The sequence below is a fragment of the Bison bison genome, unplaced genomic scaffold (assembly GCF_000754665.1).
Source record: "Bison bison bison isolate TAMUID 2011002044 unplaced genomic scaffold, Bison_UMD1.0 scf7180017864105, whole genome shotgun sequence".
Lineage (NCBI taxonomy): Eukaryota > Metazoa > Chordata > Mammalia > Artiodactyla > Bovidae > Bison > Bison bison.
Window position 1 is genome coordinate 7,672,667 of NW_011494677.1, and position 21,467 is coordinate 7,694,133.

A 21,467-nucleotide genomic window follows, 5' to 3' on the forward strand; every position below is an offset into this window, starting at 1 on the left:
CTCCATTTGACTATCATAGCCAATAATAATTGTTCATTTAAGTAGAGAATGCAGTTTCTTTGTATATATTTTGCTCTCTTTATTAGCCTACTCTTTTCATGTGTGTGAGGTTCCTCCTTTCCAGAAAGGATATCAACTCTAATGCAAGTCGGTAGTGTAGGTAGACTTCAGTTTTTTCTTCAATTTTTAAAAATTAGTTTGTTTTTGGCTGTGCTGGGTCTTCGTTGCTGATGGGATTTTCTCTAGTTGCGGCGAGTGGGGCTGCTCTCTAGTGGTGATGTGCAGGCTTCTCGCTGCAGTGACTCTCCTGTGGAGCGTGGGTTCTCGGATGCGAGGCCTTCAGTAGTTGTGGCTCCCAGGCTGTAGAGCACAGGCTCAGTAGTTGTGGCACTTAGTGCCACTGTAGAGCAACGGGCTTAGTTGCTCCCCAGCATGTGGGGTCCTCTCAGATCAGGGATCAAATCCGCTGAGCCACCAGGGAAGCTCCTTTAAATTTTTTTTTTTTTTACCTTACCCAGGTAGGCAGTTTACTTGTTCACAAATGAGCAGACGAGCCAGAGAAAGAAAGAGTCCTTCAGCCAGGCATACATCAATGAGAATAACAGCACGGTTCCTCCCAGACAGACCTTTGTTTCCATATATAAAGACACCACCTAAATGTCCTTCTCTTTGCTTGTTCATGGTTGCTCTTTGCAATAGCAAAGTTTTTCTTGAAATTCACCATCATTTAAAAACTTTACAGATGTTACTTCATGACATTTCTTGGTGAAATCTGTTGGTTTGTCAGCCTAGATAGACAAGCTGTTGTTTCTCAGTTTATTAAATATGCCTCATCAGCATCATGTGATACATCATCAGTTCGTTGACTTAAACTGTTTGATACTTTTCAGTTTCTCATAATACTCATTTTACTCACTGTCATTTGATATGATGGCGTTATTAGGGTTCCTGCTAGCAGTGGGATATCCCCTAAGCCCCCTTTTCTGGGTAATAAGTTTTACTGTAACTTGCTTCCTGAGCCTTTTCACTGAATGTAACTTTTTTAAACGGAACTTTTACTCTGTTTGGTTTGAGATTTCCAATAGCTATTTAAAATGGTAAGTACCTTGACTTTTCCAGTGCCTGTTACTTCTGCTTAAGTGTCTTTTCAGTTTTGCTGGAACCATTATAAGTTGTTTGCCATAGTGGTGAATAATGGAATAGGACCCTGTGGATTATCAGGCCATGTAAAATGCATTGGTTCCTAGCTCTCATTGTAAGAGTAGGCTCTTTTGGTATCTCTTGTTGCACTGGTGCAGTGAAATGGCTTAGCCAATTATAGTTCTACCAACCTAATGATCAGAGAGGCCTCCCTGCTGGCTCAGTAGTAAAGAGTCCACCTGCCAATGCAGAAGACACAGGTGCAATCCCTGGGTTTGGAGGATCCCCTTTAGAAGGAAATGGCACCCCACTCCAGTATTCTTACCTGGGAAATCCCATGGATAGAGGAGCTTGGTGTGCTGTGGTCCATGGGATCGCAAAGGGTTGAACACAACAGAGTGACTAAAGAACAACAACAACCTGATTAGGATTGTTCATGGGTTTAGGCTTAGAATCTTCTTCTGTCACAGATCTCACCTTCAGAAATCATCACAGTGAACTGTTGGACATGTTTATAAAACAGTCTCTAATAAAGGATAAAACAGCAAGTAATACTAACTTTGCAAAAAATGTCTCAAAAAATATGAACAACTCACAGAAATTCACTTTTATTACTACATGGCCATGTTTTGCAACATTTACAGCAGCAGGGCAGAAGGAGGCCGTTGAGTCCCAGCATGGAAGATTCCTTGTCTAGAATTCTCCCCAAATTTCCTGTCACACAAGCAGAGCTGCTTTTGCTCCTGAAAGTCATTTTTAAATCACAGTTTCTTACGGTACACCTAGTGACGTCTTATGGATCCTTAGATTTCTGCGGAACAATGATGGGGAAACCCTGTAATGGGCGTGTGCTTATGGAAACCACCATGCATGCGAAGTCTCATCAGTCATGTCCAACTCTTTGCAACCCCGTTGGACTGTAGCCCACCAGGCTCCTCTGTCCATGGGATTTTCCAGGCAAGAATACTAGAGTGGGTTGCCATGCCCTTCTCCAGGGGATCTTCCTGACCCAGGGATTGAACCTGTGTCTCCTGCAATGCAGGCAGATTCTTTACTACTGAGCCTCTGGGGAAGCCTGGTGAAAACCTCCATACTTATGGTGAAATAGTGCTTTTCCTCAGAAGTCATAAAAAGATACCTACTTGTCACTTCTCTACTATGCTGGAAGCCCTACCCAATGCAATAAAGCAAGAAAAAAGAAATGACAAATGTAAAAGTTGTAAAGGAAGAAGTAAAACTGTAGATGTGATTAAGTACATAGAAAAGCCAAGACAATTTGCCACCTGTTGGAATTAAATATGTTTAATAGGGTTGCTACATACAGAGTCAGTATTGCTAAAATCAGTCTCTACAAAGTAACAAGAAAAAAATTAGACAGTAAAATTACAAAGTGCAGTACACCAAAAATCATCTAATGACCAGGAAGAAATTGAACAAAGATGTGTAATACTCTTCACTGAAAACTGAAGTCTTTAGCTCTATAGTATTGAGTATTCTCTCTAGGTGCTCCCTGATTTTTCTTAGTTCTTGATCAAAGAGCAAGAAATAAAAGTAATTTTAAGTTTCTCAGATTTATATCTCTTTTTTTTTTTCTTTGCTGGTCACTCATATTTTCTTATATCTTTTCCCTTGACAGTTTGATAGCTGTGTTTTTTGGCTTCTCTGTTTACATAGTTTGAAAATGGTTAGGCTTTCATATATTGAGTATTCCATCTTTGTATTTTTCTAATTTTAAAAGTCCCACTTATTTTAAATATTAAAAAAAGTAATAACAGACATGGCTAGTGCTTTCTAATTTTTTCTTGAACTGTCTTCATTCATACTTGCTTCTGTTTCCAGATTAACTTAGCCTTTTGGTAATTTTATATAATATTATAATGGGGGAGAAGTTTTTAATGTGAAGAAAATTAGGAAAATATATGAAATTTGATAATTAGTGACAATGAAGGGTATGGCATAATTACTTTGAAGGACTTGATTTGGCTGTCCTTAGACAAGTGTTCTTGCCTGGAGAATCCCAGGGATGGGGGTGCCTTGTGGGCTGCCGTCTCTGGGGTCGCACAGAGTCGGACACGACTGAAGCGACTTAGCAGCAGTAGCAGCAGACAAGTAAAATTACCCTAAACTCCCTTATTCCTTCTCCTTTAGGCTAGGCTTTTCCAGGTCCGTATATCCAAAATATGTACAAATATATTACATATATCCAAAGTAAGCAAAGTACTAGTGCAAAATGCTGCACTGATCTCCACCTGTTTTATTTATTTATGGCTGTGCTGGGTCTTCATTGCTGTGCATGTGCTTCCTCTAGTTGCAATGAGTGGGGGCTACTCAGTAGCTGAGGTGCGAGGGTTTCTTGTTGAGGTGACTTCTCTTGTTACAGAGTACAGGCTGTAGGTGCACGGGCTCAGTAGTTGTGGCACACGGGCTTAGTTGTTCCACAGTACATGGGGTCTTAGTTCCCTGACCAGGGGTCGAACCTGTGTCCCCTGCATTGGCAGGCAGATTTTAACTAGTAGGCCACCAGGGAAGTCCCAGTCTCTACCTGTTTTTGATTAGCCACCCCCAAATTAAATTTTTTATGGCCTACTCTTTTTATATGTGCTCATGTACTACTGCACAGATAAAGTGTGTATGTTTTAAACTTGCACAGAATTAAGAATTTTTAAAAGTTGAGATTAAAAAAATGAATGTTTTCTTAAAAGCTCTTTTGCTAAGTAAAGCAATATGTCATTCATCATGTCTGAAAATCTTCATTTAGCTTTTTCTGTAAAGTGACTTGTGTCTTAAAAATTAAGTTCAGTGTATTTGGATCCTGGGTTTTAATTTGCTTGCATAGCTATAAATACATAGATTTTTAAATCTGCAGGGAAGAAAGTCCTTATCTTGGTTTCTTATTGCTGCTGTAACAAATTACCACCAACGTGGTGGCTTAAAATAACACAAATTTGTTATCTTCCAGTTTTGTAGGTCCAAAGTCAGTCTCACTGGGCTATAGCGAGGGTGGTTCCTCTGGAGACTCTGAGGGACCTTCTGTTCTCTTTCCTTTTTCAGCTTCTGGAGACCAGCTATGTTTCCTGACACATGGCCCCTTCCTTCCATCTCTCCAGCCTCTTATTTTCATTGTCACATCTGTTGCTATTCACATTCACTGTGACTTTTCCCAGGACACTTGTGATTACTGCCTATGCAGTAAGCCACAGTAATCTATCTGAAGATCTTTAATTTGGTCACATCAGTGAAGTTCCTTTTGCCATATATGGTAACACTTCAGGTTGCAAGGGTTTGGACATGGATATCCTTGGGGGAGAGGATGCAGTATTTGGGGGAGGGGATTCTCTAGTGACACAGGCACAGTATTACATTACAAAAATTTTTGTGGTTTTTTAAAATATTCTTGTCAACTCATTAAGCAGTTTGGTTAGTACATTTCCATCTTTGCAGATGTCATTCAATTCATGCATATATGTCAGAAGGATTTATAATTTTTTATATTTTTGATGTATTGATTTGAAACTGAAGGGTTTTGTTTAGAAGTGTTTTTAAAAATGAAAGTTAAAAATAAAAAATTTCTAAAACTTTGAAAATAGGCAGGTATAAGAGTTTTTATTCTTAAATATTTTAAACTCAAGTCACATAATGATGGAAATATTTCCTAAAGGTTCTTTTTCAAAGTGCTCTTCCTTCAGCATAAATTGCTTTCCAAAACAGTTGCTTTGTTACTTTCACAGGTTGTTAAAATGCTAGTTTTACTTTGAAGGAATTGTTAGCAAACTATGAATAACCTCTGTAATCTTAGAAATAGCTAACAAATTTGAAACACTTGCCTTTTTGTAAAACAAATTTGTGACTCAGTTTTAAGTGGATGTTCCTTAATAGGTTAATAAAATCATTGTACAGTCTCTATTTTAAAGGTCTTAAAAAAAAAGATTCACCACAGTGCTGAAATCTTCCAGCAGGTAAACTATAGCATGCTGCAGAAGGCTGAGAGTGAATGAGTGAGGTTATGTCTGTCAACCCCCTTGTCACGTGGGATTCCCACTCTTTTCTCAGGATTCCTCCACGCACGTCACCATCTGAAATGTGGGTCATCTGACATGAAGCCAGGGGAGTCTTCTGGTGTCAGTTCACATTCAGTATTAGTAAAGCACAATTTTTAAGTGGAAATTTTAAATTAAAAAATTTTAATAAAGCTTTGAAATGGATCGACCTTCGTAGCTCTGGATTGTGTGCACTTGGCTTTAGAGCCCACTGTGCTTGCTCTGCTACAGCTGCTGCTCCTTCCTGTTTCTCTAGTCACCGTTCAGAGTTTTGTCCACATTCAGCTGTTTCATTTCCTCTGAATGTCCCTGTTTTTTTTTGGCAGATAATTATATACCTAACTTTCATATATGTACATTTAGCTCTGACCCTATTTTGGGAGCTCGTGAAAGGCAGAAGTGGTTTGCATTTCATTGTGTGTCTCATTGCAGTACTTTTGGCATATGGGAGTTATCAAGTAAGTGAATGAATTAAGAGCAAATGCTCAATAAATGGTTCTTCATGGTATGTGTTCAGTTTTAGATATTTTTTTTTTTGGCCATACTATGCGGCATGTGGTATCTTAGTTTCCTGACCAGGGATCAAACTCATGCCTCTTGCATTGTAAGCACAGAGTCTTAACCATTGGACCACCAGGGAAGTTGCAGGCTTTATATCTTTATATGCTTTCTAAACATACCTTTGAAATATTTTTGTTCTAGTTGTATAGTGGCCTGACTGAAGCCCAGAGAGGCTCAAAAACCTGCCCAACAGTGATGAAGCTTAGGGCCTGGAATATTTGTTTTTAATTTAACTCTTTTTTTTGTTTAATATGTCTCTAAATATGAAAAACAATATGAGAAGGTATAAATGAAGAAGTCTTGTTCTTGGCTCTAATTCTACTTATTTTCTCTCCTGCTTTACTTCCGATAGGTAGTCTCATTTATTGCTTCTTTGTAACTTTTTCGTGGTTCTTTATGTGGAAACAAAGTAGGAATATGTATTTTTGTTTTTCTCCCTTCCTATATAAAAGATTTCATACTATGTGTTTTTTAACATAAGCTTTTTAAAAACATTTTAATTTTTAAAAACTGAAATATAATTGACTTTGCATTGTATTAGTTTTAGGTGTACAACGTAATGATCTGATATATGTATGTATGTATTATGCAGTGAAGTATAGTTAACTGCAGTTACTGTGTTGTGCATTACATCCTTGGGACTTACTTGTCTGGAAGTTTGTACCTTTTGACCACCTTCACCCATTTTGCTGTCCTCTTATCCCCTTTCATCCCCCATGGCCACCTCTGACAACCACTAATTTGTTCTCTGTAAGTTTATCTGATTTCATAAAAAAGTGATATCATACAGTATTCGTCGTTCTCTGTGTGACTTAATTCCCATAATGCCCTCAAGGTCCAACCACGTTGTTGCAAATGGCAGGATTTCCTTCTGTTATTAAATAACATACCATTCTTCTGTGTGTGTTTGTGTGTGTATGTAAGTAAAAGTTTTTAAGCTGATTTTACTTTTTTAGAGCAGTTTTAGGTTTACAACATAACTGGACAGAAAGTACATGTGTGTGTGTGTCCTCTCCCATCCCCCCAACTTCCAACACTATGGGTATCTTGCACCATAGTGGTACATTCGTTAAAATCTTTGAACCTACACATTGTTACCACCTGAAGTTTATAGTTTACTTTAGGATTCACTTGTGGTGTTACACGGATTGTAGATTTTGACAAATGTATAGTGAATGTATCCATCATTTACAATATCGTGCAGCGTAGTTTCTGTGCCCTAAAAATCTCTATCCTTTACCTGTTTGTCTCCCTTCCTTTTAACCCTTGAAGTGAAAGTGTTAGTTGTTCAGTCATGCCCACTCTTTGCGATCCAGTGGACTGTAGCTCGCCAGAATCCTCTATCCATGGAATTCTCCAGGCAAGAATACTAGAGTGGGTTGCCGTTCCCTTCTCCAGGGGATCTTCCCGACCCAGGGATTGAACCTGGGTCTCCCACATATGCAGACAGATTCTTTACCATTTGAACCACCAGAGAACCCTTAGCAGCAACTAAATTGTTTATGGTCTCCATAGTTTTGCTTTTTCAGAATGCCGTATAATTAATATGTTGTTTTTCAGTCACTGAGTCATGTCTGACTCTTTGTGACCCTGTGAACTGCACCATGCCAGGCTTCCCTGTCCTTCACTATCTCCCTGAGTTTCATGTCCGTTGAGTCAGTGATGCCATCCAACCATCTCATCCTCTATGGCCCCCTTCTCTTACCCTTAATCTTTTCCAGTATCAGAGTCTCTTCCAGTGAGTTGGCTGTTTGCATCAGGTGGCCAAAGTATTGGAGCTTAAGCTTCAGCATCAGTCTTTTGAATGAATCAATCTTTTTCAGTGAATATTCAGGTTTGGGTTACTTTAGGATTGATTGATTTGATTTCCTTGCTGTCTAAGGGACTCTCGAGTCTTCTCCAGCACCACAGTTTGAAAGCATCAATTCTTGAACACTCAGCCTTCTCACATGTGTACATGACTACTGGAAAAGCCATAGCTTTGACTCTAGGCACCTTTGTGGGCAAAATGATGTCTCTGCTTTTTAATACGCTGTCTAGGTTTGTCATAGCTTTCCTTTCAAGGAGCAAGTGTCTTCTAATTTCATGGCTGCAGTCACTGTCCACAGTGATTTTGGAGCCTAAGAAATGAAGTCTGTCCCTCTTTGCACTTTTTCCTCACCTGTTTGCCATGAAGTGATGGGATGCCGTGAAGTGATGGGACCAGATGCCATGACTGTAGTTTTTTGAATGTTGAGTTTTAAGCTAGCCTTTTCACTCTCCTTTTTCACCTTCATCAAGAGGCTCTTTAATTCCTTTTCGCTTTCTGCCTTTAGCATGGTATCATCTGCATATTTGAGGTTATTGATATTTCTCCTGGCAGTCTTGATTCCAGCTTGTGCTTCATCCAGCCTGGTATTTCCCATGATGTACTCTGCATATAAGTTAAATAAACAGGGTGACAATATACAGCCTTGACATACACCTTTCCCAATTTTTAAAAAATTTATTTATTTTAAATGAAACAGGAATATTTTTAATGATAAAAGTACAAAGAATATAGACATCTTAAACCATTAGACACCTTAACAACAAAGAAACAGATACATAAAGCAAAAATCAGATGAAATGTAAGGGAAAATAAAAAATATAATCATCATGAGACATTAACATTTCCTGAAAGTATTTTATCAAGTGCAGAAAAAATAAGAATAGGAGCATCTTGAATGATGGCATTAATGATTTAAATACAATAGATATTAATTAAATACAATAGATATTAATCTATCCTACACAAATATATTTAAAAATTTGAATGTCATATGTTGTTATTAGGTCTCCATAGGGCATTTTAGAAAAACTGGCAAAAAGATAAACATCGCTAAATTTCAAAAAGTAGAATTCTTCTGTGTGTGTGTGATTCAGCTATACATATACACATATGTTATTTTTGAAATTATTTTCCATTATAAGTTATTATAAGATATTGACTACAGTTCCCTGTGTTATACAGTAAAAACCTTTGTTGCTTGTTGCATATCAGTTTTTTTCAGTTAGAAATTGAGCTTTCTATTTATACTAAGTCAAGCAAGTGGAATCAAAATGTCATAAATTTTTTAGCTAGGCAAAAATTCATAAGTTTTCTAAATACATGTATTATACATATTATGTATATATATATGTATTTAAAAGCTTTTCTATTGTGCCTGATAAAGAACATCAAAAGAAAAAAAAGCAATGAAGAAATTGGAAAACATAAATTAAACGGGAGCACTGAATATGAGATAGAAAAAGTGAAACAACCTAGATAAAAATAAAAGATCCTCATATAGTTCAATTGTTTTTAAACATGGCTGCTCATTAGAAACATATCTGGAGCTCTGGCCAAAAGAAACCAAAAAGCAATCCCTGGGCATTTGTATTTTTTCAAAAAATCAATAGCCAGACAAAAAATAAAAGATAATTACAATTGCAGGCCATAATGGTAACATCATTAACCTAGCAATATGAAATAATTACATACAATTTGGGGGGTCAAGCAGAGTGATGTGGTAAGTGGAAGTGCATACATGCCCGTGTTTTCATCTGCTCAGCCGGTCTGTGTCTTTTGATTGGTGCATTTAATCCATTTACATTTAAAATAATTATTGATATGTATGATCCTATTACCGTTTTCTTAACTGTTTGGGGTTTATTTTCTTTATGTAAAATTTTTCCTTCTCTTGTTTTCTGTTTAGAGAAGTTCTTTTAGCATTTGTTGTAAAGCTGGTTTGGTGGTGCTGAATTCTCTTAACTTTTTCTTGTCTGAAAAGCCTTTGATTTCTCCATCAAATCTCAAAGAGAGTCTTGCTGGGTAGAGTATTCTTGGTTGTAGGTTCTTTGCTTTCATCACTTTAAATATATCTTGCCATTATTCCCTTCTGCCTTGTAGAATTTCCATTGAGAAATCAGCTGATAGCATGATGGGAGTTTCCTTGTATGTTACTGGTCATTTTTCCCTTGTTGCTTTTAATAGTTTTATCTCGATCTTTAATTTTTGTCAGCTTGATCACTATGTGTCTCTGTATGTTCCTCCTTGAGTTCATCCTTCCTGCGACTCTCTGTGCTTCCTGGACTTGTTGATTATTTCCTTTCCCATGTTAGGGAAATTTCCAGCTATTATTTCTTCATATATTTTCTCAAGTCCTTTCTCTCCTCCTTCTGGGAACTGTATAAAGTGAATGCTCGTTTGTTTAATGTTGTCCCAAAGGTGTCTTAGGCTGTTTTCATTTCTTTTCATTCTTTTTTTCTATATTCTGTGGCAGTGATTTCCACCATTCTGTCCTCCAGGGTGTTTATCCGAGCTTCTGCCTCAGTTGTTCTGCTATGGATTCCGTCTAGTGTATTGTTCACCTCTGTTTGTTCCTTAGTTCTTGCAGATCTTTGGTAAACATTTCTTCCTTCTTCTCAATCTTTGCCTCCATTCTTTTTCCAAGATCCTGAATCATCTTCACTATCATTATTCTGAATTCTTTTTCTGGAAGATTGCCTATCTCAACTCATTTAGTTGTTTTTCTGAGGTTTTATCTTGTCCCTTCATCTGGGAGTTACCTTTCTGCTTTTTCATGATGGTTAACTTTCTGTAATGTGGTTTTGTTTTACTTGCTATGGGATTGTGCTTCTACTTGCTTCTTCTGTCTGGCCTCTGATGAAGGAGGCTAAGAGGCTTGTGTGAGCTTCCTGATGGGAGGGACTGGTGGTGGGAAAAAAATGGGTCTTGCTCTGCTGGGCAGGGCCTTGCTGACTAAAGTCAGTCAGTCAGTTCAGTCACTTAGCCGTGTTTGACTCTGCGACGCCATGGACTGCAGCATGCCAGGCCTCCCTGTCCATCACCAACTCCTGGAGTTTACTCAAACTCATGCCCATTGAGTCAGTGATGCCATCCAACCATCTCATCCTCTGTTGTCCCCTTCTCCTCCCGCCTTCAATCTTTCCCAGCATCAGGGTCTTTTCCAATGAGTCAGCTCTTTGCATCACATGGCCAGAGTATTGGAGTTTCAGCTTCAGCATCAGTCCTTCCAGTGAATATTCAGGACTTATTTTCTTCAGGATGGACTGGTTTGATCTTACAGCTCAGGAGGCTCTCAAGAGTCTTCTCCAACACCACAGTTTAAAAGCATCAATTCTTTGATGCTTTTAAAAGCTCAGCTTTCTTTATAGTCCAACTCTCACATCCATATATGGCTACTGGAAAAACCACAGCCTTGACTAGATGGACCTTTGTTGGCAAAGTAATATCTGTGATTTTTAATATGCTGTCTAGGTTTGTCATAACTTTTCTTCCAAGGAGTAAGTGTCTTTTTATTTCATGGCTGCAGTCACCATCTGCAGTGCTGAGTAAAACTTTACTCCAATTATCTGCTGATGGGTAGGGTTACGCTCCCTCCCTGGTAGTTGTTTGGCCTGAGGCGACCCAGCCCTGGGGTCTTTGAGCTCTATGGTCCAGTTAAGGGCGACCTCCAAGAGAGTTTACACCAAAGGGGACCTTCCCAGACAGCTGTTGCCAGTTCCCCTGTCCCTGTGGTGAGCTGCTGCTGACTCAGGCCTCCACAGGAGACTCTCCAACACTAGCAGGTAGGTTTGCTTCAGTTTCTTGTGGAGTCACTGCTCCTTTCCTCTGAATCTTGTTGTATGCAGAGTTTTGTTTGTGTCTTTCAAGACTGGAGTCTCTGTTTCCCCTAGTCCTGTGGAAATCTTAGAATCAAATCCTGCTGACTTTCAAGGTCAGATTCCCTGAGGATTCCCAGTCCCTTTGTTGGGTCCACAGGCTGGGAAGCCTGATGTCGGGTTTCAAACCTTCACAACAGTGGGAGAACTTCTTTGCTATTATTGTTCTCCAGTTTGTGGGTCACCCATCTGGTGGGTGTGGGATTTGATTTTATCCTGATTGTGCCCCTCCTACTGTCTCACTGTGGCTTCTTTGCCTTTGGACATGGGGTATCTTTTTTTGGTAGTTTCCAGAATCCTCCTGTTAATGGCTGTTCAACAGCTGTGATTTTGGTGTTCTCCCAGCAGATGAGTGCACGTCTTTCTACTCTGCCATCTTGAACTGGAAGTCCTCCTTTCCCAATTATGAACCAGTCTGTTGTTCCATGTCCTGTTCTAACTGTTGCTTCTTGACCTGCTTACAGGTTTCTCAGGTAAGGTGGTCTGGTATTCCCATCTCTTTGAGAAATTTCCAGTTTGTTGTGATTCACACAGTCAAAGGCTTTAGCGTAGTCAATGAAGCAGAAGTAGATGTTTTTTTGAATTCCCTTGCTTTTTCCATGATCCAACAGATGTTGGCAGTTTGAGCTCTGGTTTCTCTGCGTTTTCTAAATCCAGCTTGTGCATCTGGGAGTTCTTGGTACATGTACTGTTGAAGCCTAGGATGAAAGATTTTGAGCATTACCTTGCTAGCATGGGAATGCGCACAATTGTGCTGCAGTTTGAACATTCTTTGGCATTGCCTTTCTTTGGGATTAGAATGAAAACTGACCTTTTCCAGTCCTGTGGCCACTGCTGAGTTTTCCAAACTTGCTGGCATATTGAGTGCGGCACTTTCACAGCATCATCTTTTAGGATTTGAAATAGCTGAAATTACATCACCTCCACTAGCTTTTATTGTCGAAATACTTTCTAAGGCCCACTTGACTTCACATTCCAGAATGTCTGGCTCTAGGTGAGTAACCACACCATTGTGGTTTTCTGTGTCATTAAGACCTTTTTATACAGTTCATGATGTACTCTGCACATACCATTTGCATTTCCACCAGCAACGAATGAGAGTCCTGTTCCTCCACTTCCTCACCAGCATTTGGTGTCAACGTATTTTTCTTAATAGTTCGTATTGGACATCTTTGCAAATCAGCACATTGCGAACACCTGCATTTTCTTTTTTAACATCTGTATAGTAGCATTGATATGCTGTAATTTAATAAGTCCTCTGTTGATGGGCCCTTGTTGTTCAGACACTTAGTCGTATCCAACTCTTTGCAACCCCATGGACTACAGCACGCCAGGCTTCCCTCTCCTTCACTATCTCCTGTGGTTTGTTCAAACTCAGGTCCATTGATGACCACTTGAGTTGTTTCTAGTATTTTCCTTTTAAAAGGATGCTGCAGGCAACCTTTCTGCTTTTCTATGTTGTAGTTCTTCTAGGGTAAATGCTCAGAAGTAGATTTGCTGAATCAAGGGCTTCTGTGCATTTCTGTTGCCAAATTCCCTTCCAAGGAATCGTATCAATTTGCATTGTTTACCAGTGGTGTGTTAGAGGGCCTGTTTGCTTATAGCCTTACCAATTGAGTTGTCAGATAAGGATTTTTGCCAGTGTAATAGATGAGAAATATCTTAGTGGAAGTTGAGTATCTTTTCCTCTGTTGATGGTCATTGGCATTTCTTTTTTTGTGGTTTATATGTTCCTGTTTTTGGGTCCTTTTCTTGTTAGCTTTTTGGAACTGTTCAAATGTTAGGAAGGTTAACTTTCTGTGATAAGAATTGCAAATGTTTTTTTCTCATTTTATTGTTTGATTTTATGTAGCTTCAAGTTTGAACTCAGTTCTGATTTTATAGTCCATTCTCTTCATCACTATAATTGTACTGCCTCAAATAATTACACATTCTGCATTCCTGAAAAGATTCATTTAGCCTATTATTTAATACATCTAGCATTTTAAAACTGTCTTCAAATAGCAATTTCTTCCTTCAATAGACACGGCATCAGCGAGGAGATACACATCCTCTTACTTTAGAAGAAATTTTGGATGAAACGCAACATTTAGATATTGGACTCAAGCAGAAGCAATGGCTAATGAGTGAGGTAAGAATAGTCTTAAATTATTGTAAAAAATGTTTTTACTGTCAGAAGGGTTTTCATATGCTGAAATCTGATAAGTTTTTTCTTAAAAGAATTGGTATAGGGTTTGTTTTTTTTAAACATACACATTTTGAGATTGATTTGTTTTCATATATTCTGTGTATCTATTTTTAAATGTCAGACAGTAGCATTAAAGTTGTAAAGAAGTCAGTCACTACTAATTTTTCAGTTTTTACAGAATAATTGATGCTTATTTTGAATTGCTAAATTTGTGTGTATTGACAGATTGTATTGTTTCTATGTTTTGGGACATTTAAAGCATGAAGTATTATAGGGAAAGCAAGATATTTGTTAAGAAATGTATTTGTTGTACTGCTACTGCTATTATGAGTTGATAGTGATGTTCCTGCCTCTGGCAAGTCACTTGGAAAAATAACCACGAATATTTTGTATATATACACACAACATTGGAAGAAAATGAATCTGAAAACAATCAGTGACTGTGTTAATTTGGAAATGAGTAGCACTTTAAAAATTGAGATATTTGTCTCTTTTCTGGTTAAGTATGAAATGACAATTCAGTAAAGCAACTTTCTAAGACCAGTGCTGATTTTAAATGTAAGCTTCCTAAAATAGAATTCAGTTTACTTTACCAAGCAAGACAGTCTTGATTTTCATAATGTAAAATGAACTAGTTAGGCAGTATCATTGTGGCTCATTATATTAGTGATATACGAATGGTGGTAATCCACATTTTTGATGCTTTTCCTAATTTTGAAATTTCATGGATTACTGACATTAGGTAAAGGTTACTTTAATTACTGTTCTGTTCTCACTTCTTCTGTTTTTTTTTTATCCTTTCACGGTTAGGCTGGCAACTGTAGAAGAAAATAAAATGGTTGCTCTTTCTTGAAGAGCTTTCCTTCTGGTATTAGCTATACAACAGAACTGACTGGGAACATAATTATATTCAGAAATTTCTGTATTCCTTCTCAGTTTCAGTCTCAACTGACATTATAGGTAATTCGTATCTGTACTACTCTGGTCCTTTTGAAGTCCTTCTACAGCTGGTAGTGCCATTTGATACCGTGTGGACAGACTGAGTTTTGATATGTTCATCCCAGGGGAATGTTTCTCACGTTATAATCCCGATATGTGATACTTTGAGGGTGGGTAGGCAGTGGCTATTGATGTTAATAGGTGTGTTTTTGATTCTCACCTCTTTTGTCTTCTGAAACAATATGGGTACATTTTCTTCAAAGCAGTTCTAATAAACTGGTTTCTTATCCAGAGATTCTATGTAAATAATAAAGTTTGGTTTTTTTTTTCCCATAAAAAGTGAGCATCATGCTGATCTCTGTCTGTTGTTTTAGATCCTGTTGATAGATAGCCTGTTGTTCAGATCTGTTGATATCCACAAGCTACTTTTAATTTGCCTCTGTATTAGGTATTGTTTTTTTTTTTTTTTTAGTATTAGTAGAATTAAATAATGCATGTATGGTATTTCCTTTTGTTAATATATTGAAATTGTGTCACTGTTCCAGGCACTAGTCAATAATCCCAAAATTGAAGTAGTAGATGGGAAGTATGCCTTTAAGCCCAAGTACAACTTGAAAGATAAGAAGGCTCTGCTTAGGCTCTTAGATCAACATGACCAGCGAGGCTTAGGAGGGATTCTTCTAGAAGACATCGAGGAAGGATTGCCCAATTCCCAGAAAGCTGTCAAGGTAACCCCTCTCTTCTTTCTACACCTTAATATAACTTGAATTGATACTGTCTTTTGGCTTTAAAAAACATCAGGACTTAAAAAAAATTATTTTAAAACCTTCATCATCAGTTGAAGATTTGAAATTTGTGTTTTGTGCTGCAGAACAGGACAGAACATTGTCATTTTTGTGTAACTTTTGACACCTTTCTCGTGTTGTTGTGTATAATTGATTCTTCACAATGCATCTGCAAAGATTTCCTCAATGGCATAAGTGTTTTTCTTTTAAGTTGTTAATGTTTGTATTTAAGAACTCCTTCAACAGCACTTGGGCACATTGCCAACCCGAGGGAACCAGAGGCTTTAACACACAAAAGCATTGACTAATAACTTGGTGTTGCATTCTGAAAGGGGCAGTCAGTAAATGTGATAGAGATTATATTTCTAGTTTAAATTTTCAACTCTCTTGGGAAGGCTGCTGGTCTCTGTTAGTTTCTAATGACTGCTGCTAACCTGGAAGCTTTAGGTTCTTTTTTTTTTTTTTTTGCTACCCGTGGAGAAAGCTTGCTTCTTTCTCTCCGTTGTAGTTCAGTTACATGTGTTAGATCTTTTTGGTGTTGTCCCATTAGGGCCTTGGCGGGGATGGGGGGGAGGTGTGTGCGTGCGTGTGTGTGTACGTGCATATGTGTGTGCCTGCTTTTGGACTTTTTTTGTCCTATTGATCTGTTGTTAATAATACTTATTTTTTATCTTCAATTTGTTAAAGCCGAATTGGTGAATTCTTTTTTTTTTTAATAGTAAAGATGTTTTATCAGTGTTCACAATCAGTAGCCAGACAAAAAATAAAAGATAATTACAATTGCAAGCCATAATGGGAACATGATTAACCTAACAATATGAAATAATTACATACAATTTGGGGGGTCGAGCAGAGCAGTGAGCGGAAGTGCATAAATGCACCTGTTTTCATCCTCTCAGCCAGTCTGTGTCTTCTGCTTGGTGCATTAAATCCATTTACATTTAAGGTAATTATTGATATGTATGATTTGTTTTGGGTTTGTTTTTTTGTAGGTCTTTTCCTTTTCTTGTGTTTCCTGCCTACAGAAGTACCTCTGGCATTTGTTGTAAAGCTGGTTGGGTGGTGCTGAATTCTCTGAACTTTTGTTTGTCTAGAAAGCTTTTGATTGCTCCATCAAATCTGAAGAATGTTGCTGGGTAGAGTATCTTGGTTTTAGATTCTCCCCTTCCATCAGTTTACATATATTGTGCCATTCCCTTCTGGCTTGTAGAGTTTCTGTTCAGAAATCAGCTGATAGACTGATGGGAATTCCCTTGTATGTTATTTGTCATTTTTCCCTTGTTGCTTTCAGTATTTTATCTTTGTCTTTAATTTTTGTCAGCTTGATTACTATGTGTCTCCATGTGTCTTGTGTTTATCCTTCCTGGGACTTTCTGTGCTTCCTGGACTTGGTTGACTTTTTCCTTTCCCACGTTGGGGAAGTTTTCAGCTATTATCTCTTCATGTATTTCCTCAGGTCCTTTCTCTCTCTCTTCTCCTTCTGGGATCGCTGTAATGCAAATGTTGATGCATTTAGTGTTGTCCCAGAGGTGTCTTGGGCTGTCTTCATTTCTTTTCATTCTTTTTTTCTATATTCTGTTCTGTGGCAGTGATTTCCACCATTCTGTCCTCCAGGTCATTTATCCGTGCTTCTGCCTCAGTTATTCTGCTGTGGATTCCTTCTAGGGTACTATTCATCTCTGTTCTTTAGTTCTTGTAGGTCTTTGGTAAACATTTCTTGTATCTTCTCCTTTGTTTTCCCTAGATCTTGGGTCATCTTCACTATCATTATTCTGAATTCTTTTTCTGAAAAGTTGCCCATCTCTACTTCATATAGTTGTTTTTCTGGGGTTTTATCTTGTCCCTTCATCTGGTAGGTACCTTTTTGCTTTTTCATGATGGTTAACTTTCTGTAATATGGTTTTGTTTTACTTGCTGTGGGATTGTGGTTCTACTTGTTTTTTCTGTCTGGCCTATGATGAAGGAGGCTAAGATGCTTGTGTAAGCTTCTTGATGGGTGGGGACTGGTGGGGAAAACTGGGTCTTGCTCTGGTGGGCAGGGCCTTGCTCAGTAAAGCTTTACTTCAGTTATCTGCTGAGGAGTAGGGTTGCATTCTCTCCCTGGTAGTTGTTTGGCCTGAGGCAACCCAGCCCTCAGGTCTATGGGCTCTATGGTAGGGTTGATGGCGACCTCCAAGAGGGTTTACACCAGGGGGGACCTTCCCAGCCTGTTGCTCCCAGTGTCCCGTCCCTGTGCTTGGTCCCTGCCGATCCACACCTCCACAGGAGACCCTCACACCAGCAGGTGGTTTTGGTTCAGTCTCCCGTGGAGTTACTACTCTTTTCCTCTGGGTCTTGGTGTGCACGTGGTTTTGTTGTGCCCTCCAAGACTGGAGTCTCTGTTTCCCCCAGTCCTGTGGAAGTCTTGTAATCAAATCCCGCTGGCCTTCAAGGTCAGATTCCCTCGGGATTCCCAGTCCCTTTGTCGGGTCCCCAGGCTGGGAAGCCTGACGTGGGGTTCTAGACCTTCACAACAGTGGGAGAACTTGTCTGATATTACTGTTCTCCAGTTTTTGGGTTGCCCACCCAGCAGGTATGAGATTTGATTTTATCGTAATTGTGCCCCTCCTCCTGTCTTGCTGTGGCTTCTTTGTCTTTGGACGTGGGGTATCTTTTTTGGTAGTTTCCAGTGTCCTTCTGTCAGTGCTTGCTCAACAGCTAGTTGAGATTTGGTGTTCTCACAGGAGGAGGTGAGCACACGTCCTTCTGCTCCCAGTTGGTGAATTCTTTATTTTATAAATTGTATTTTCAGTTTCAGGCTTTTCATTCTTTCTGAATGAAATGGTTTCTGTTTCTTTGCTGAGATACTCTTATTTTTTCCATTCATTACAAGCATATTTTCCATTACACCCTTGTGAATAATTTCTGAGCTGCTTTGAAAAAGTGCTTTAAAATCTTCTAATTTTAAGAGCTGGCTCATATTGGGAATGGTCTGCACTGAGACTTTGTTTCTTGAGTATGGCTCTTGTTTTCTTGTTTCTTCAGATACCTAGTTTCTATTGAATTTTGAACATTGTGAATTACATTACTCAGGATTCCATTATAGTCCTCAAAAGAGTGTTTTTGTTTATTTTGTTTTTAAGTGGGCATATGTCTTGACTAGACTCAAACTTCAGACTTTCTCTTCTCTGTGGTAGGTACCATATGACAAATCTGTTTTGTTCATTTAGCTCTTTTTTTCCTTTCTGGGTCTTTTTTGGAGCCACATCACATAGCTTATGGGATCTTAGGTCCCCAACTAGGGATCAAACCCGGGCCCTCACAATGAGAGTGAGGAATCTCTAACCACTGGACTGCCAGGGAATTGTTTTTTATTTTTTATTTTTTTGCAGGGAGGAGATTTCTTTTTGGAATACCTTGTCCAGAGATTATAGTAGTTGTCCTCAAGTGGGCTGGTTGGCCATTACCACCTGAAGAACCCTTTTGAGATTTCAACTTAAGTATCTAAACTTAATCCACACAAATGTTGCAAATAGTATGTGACCAGAGTTGATAAATTGCACTTTTATAGCATGTTGAAAGGTAGAAGTATTGAATCGTAGCTTACTAGTTGGGAGTTCTGGGTGCATTTCCTGCTCCATTCTTTTCCTCCAGTTTGATTGGAGCTAGTATTGTTAATCTTCAGTAGGCTTTTCAGTACATTTGAAAGTAGAACGGTGATGTAAACTTACGATTGCTTATTCTATTTTAAATAGTTTTGTGATGTAAAGTCACTTTGACATCCTGTTTTTAGTGGTTCTTTTCCTTAAGGAATTGAAGGGGTCATGAAAAGTGGACAGTCTGTTATTTTCAGGCAGGATTATTTCTAAATTGTTAAAAACCCCCACACTTAAAAAACGTGACGATATGGACTTCCCTGGTGGCTCAGACAGTAAAGCGTCTTGCTTACAATGCAGGTGACCTGGGTTCGATTCCTGGATTGGGAAGATCCTCTGGAGAAGGAAATGGCAACCCACTCCAGTACTCTTGCCTGGAAAATCCAATGGACAGAGGAGCATGGTGAGCTACAGTCCACTGGGTCGCAAAGAGTCGGACACGACTGAGTGACTTCACTTTCACTTTCATGTTCTATCCTAAGTAATTTCTCAAGGGAGAAGTTTGGCATAATTAAGTTAAATCCCTTCGGGGTTGTTTACTTTTCTTGAGTTCTTGGCAGAGATAGAAGATAACCATTACTGTCATTTTGTTGACCATACAGTGCTTTGAAGAAATGTATAATGCTAGCAAGGAACAAAAAGGAGTATGCAAAAGCAAGAGAAGAGAATGAGAGAAAGCAGTGATTGTTCCAGATTATTCTTCTCTGAGTAGCTGTGTTCTGGAGATTAATAATGAAATAATGAAACCAGTATGATTTTAAATAGACCATTCTGCATTAGTGATAGAATTTTAAATTTTAAGATGGTATATTGAATCAGCTACTCAGGTTTTTTTTTTTTCAACTAAAGATTGTTTTTAATCTTTTGATTTAAAAATGATCATAGTAAGTCTGGTTAAATTTGTTACCATACATAGTTATCAAAAAATTTATTTTGTGATAAAAACTTTTAAGATTTGCTCTTAACAGCTTTCAGATATGCAGAACAGTATTATTACCTGTGAAAGTGAAGTCACTCAGTCGTATCGGACTCTTTGCAACCCCATGGACTGTAACCTACCAGGCTCCTCTTTCCATGGGATTTTCCAGGCAATAGTACTGGAGTGGATTGCCGTTTCCTTCTCCAGGGGATCTTCCCAACCCAGGGATTGAACCCGGGTCTCCCGCATTGTAGACAGACGCTTTACTGTCTGAGCCACCAGGGAAGTCCTTTATTAACTGTAGTCATCATAATGTGTAGTACATCCCCGTGACTGACTGACTTGGTAACTGGAAGTCTGTGCCTTTTGATCCCCTGCTTGCATTTTGCCCACCCCTAACCCCTTGTTTCTCACAACCATCAACCGGTCTATTTTCTGTATATGTAAGCTTTTTTTTTTTTGAGTTTCCACATATAAGTGAGTTCATACAGTATTTTGTCTTTTTTATTCTGACCTGCTTGGCTTAGCATAATGCCCCGAGGGTCGGTCCATTGTTTATATATAACACATTTTCTCTGTCCATTCATGCCTCAGTGGGCACTGAGGTTGCTTCCCTGTCTTGGCTATTGTAAATAATGCTGCACTGAACAAGGTGGTGCATATCTCTTTTTAAGTTAGTATTTTCACTTCCTTTGGATAAAAATACTCAGAATTAGCATTGCTGAATCATCTGGTAGTTTTATTTTTAATTTTTTGAGGAACCCCCATACTGTTTTCCACGGTGGCTACATCAGCTTACAATTCCCACCAACAGTGCACAAGGGTTCCCTTTTCTCCATATCCTCTCCAAGACTCATTATTTTGTCTTTTTGATAATAGCCAATTTGATAGGCATGAGGTGATAATCTTTTGCATTTTCCTGATGATTAGTGATGTGAAGCATGTTTGCATGTACCTCTTGACCACCTGTGTGTCTTCTTTGGAAAATGTCTATTCAGATCCTCTGCTCATTTTCTAATTGAGTGGTTGTTTTTTTTTTTTGTTTTGCTGTTGAGTTCCATGAGTTTACATATTTTGGGTATTAACACCTTATCAGATGTATGATATGCAAATATATTCTCTCACTGATTCAGTTGCCTTTTCATTTTGTTGATGTTTCTTTGCTGTGCAGAAACTTATGAGTATGATGTCTCACTTGTTTATTTTTGCTTTTGTTGCCTTTGCTTTTAATGTTGAATCTGAAAAATTGCCAAAATGAATGTCACAGAGCTTACTGCTTCTGTTTTCTTCCAAGATTCTTACGGTTTCAAGTCTTACATTCAGGTCTTTAATCCATTTTAAAATGATTTTTGCATATGATATACGATAGTGGTCCAATTTCATTCTTTTGAATGTGGCTGTCCCGTTTTCGCAGAACCATTTATTGAAGAGACTGTCCTTTCCTTGTTGTATAGTCTTAGCACTTTTGTCGTAAATTAATTCACCATAGATGCATAGGTTTATTTCTGGATTCTCTGTTCTGTCCCATTGATCTGCATGTTTGTTCTCATGTCAGTGCCATACTGTTTCAGTAATTTT

General features: G+C 38.4%; 1 protein-coding gene across 1 annotated transcript in view; it reads left to right on the plus strand.

Moving 5' to 3' along the window:
• GTF2E2 (general transcription factor IIE, polypeptide 2, beta 34kDa) overlaps window positions 1–21,467 on the plus strand; it is an 80,780-nt gene that overhangs the window by 32,215 nt on the left and 27,098 nt on the right. Inside the window, exons 4-5 of the mRNA XM_010838815.1 lie at window positions 13,447–13,554; window positions 15,096–15,278. Of these exons, the coding sequence (XP_010837117.1) occupies window positions 13,447–13,554; window positions 15,096–15,278 (291 nt within the window). The remainder of the gene's footprint in view (window positions 1–13,446; window positions 13,555–15,095; window positions 15,279–21,467) is intronic.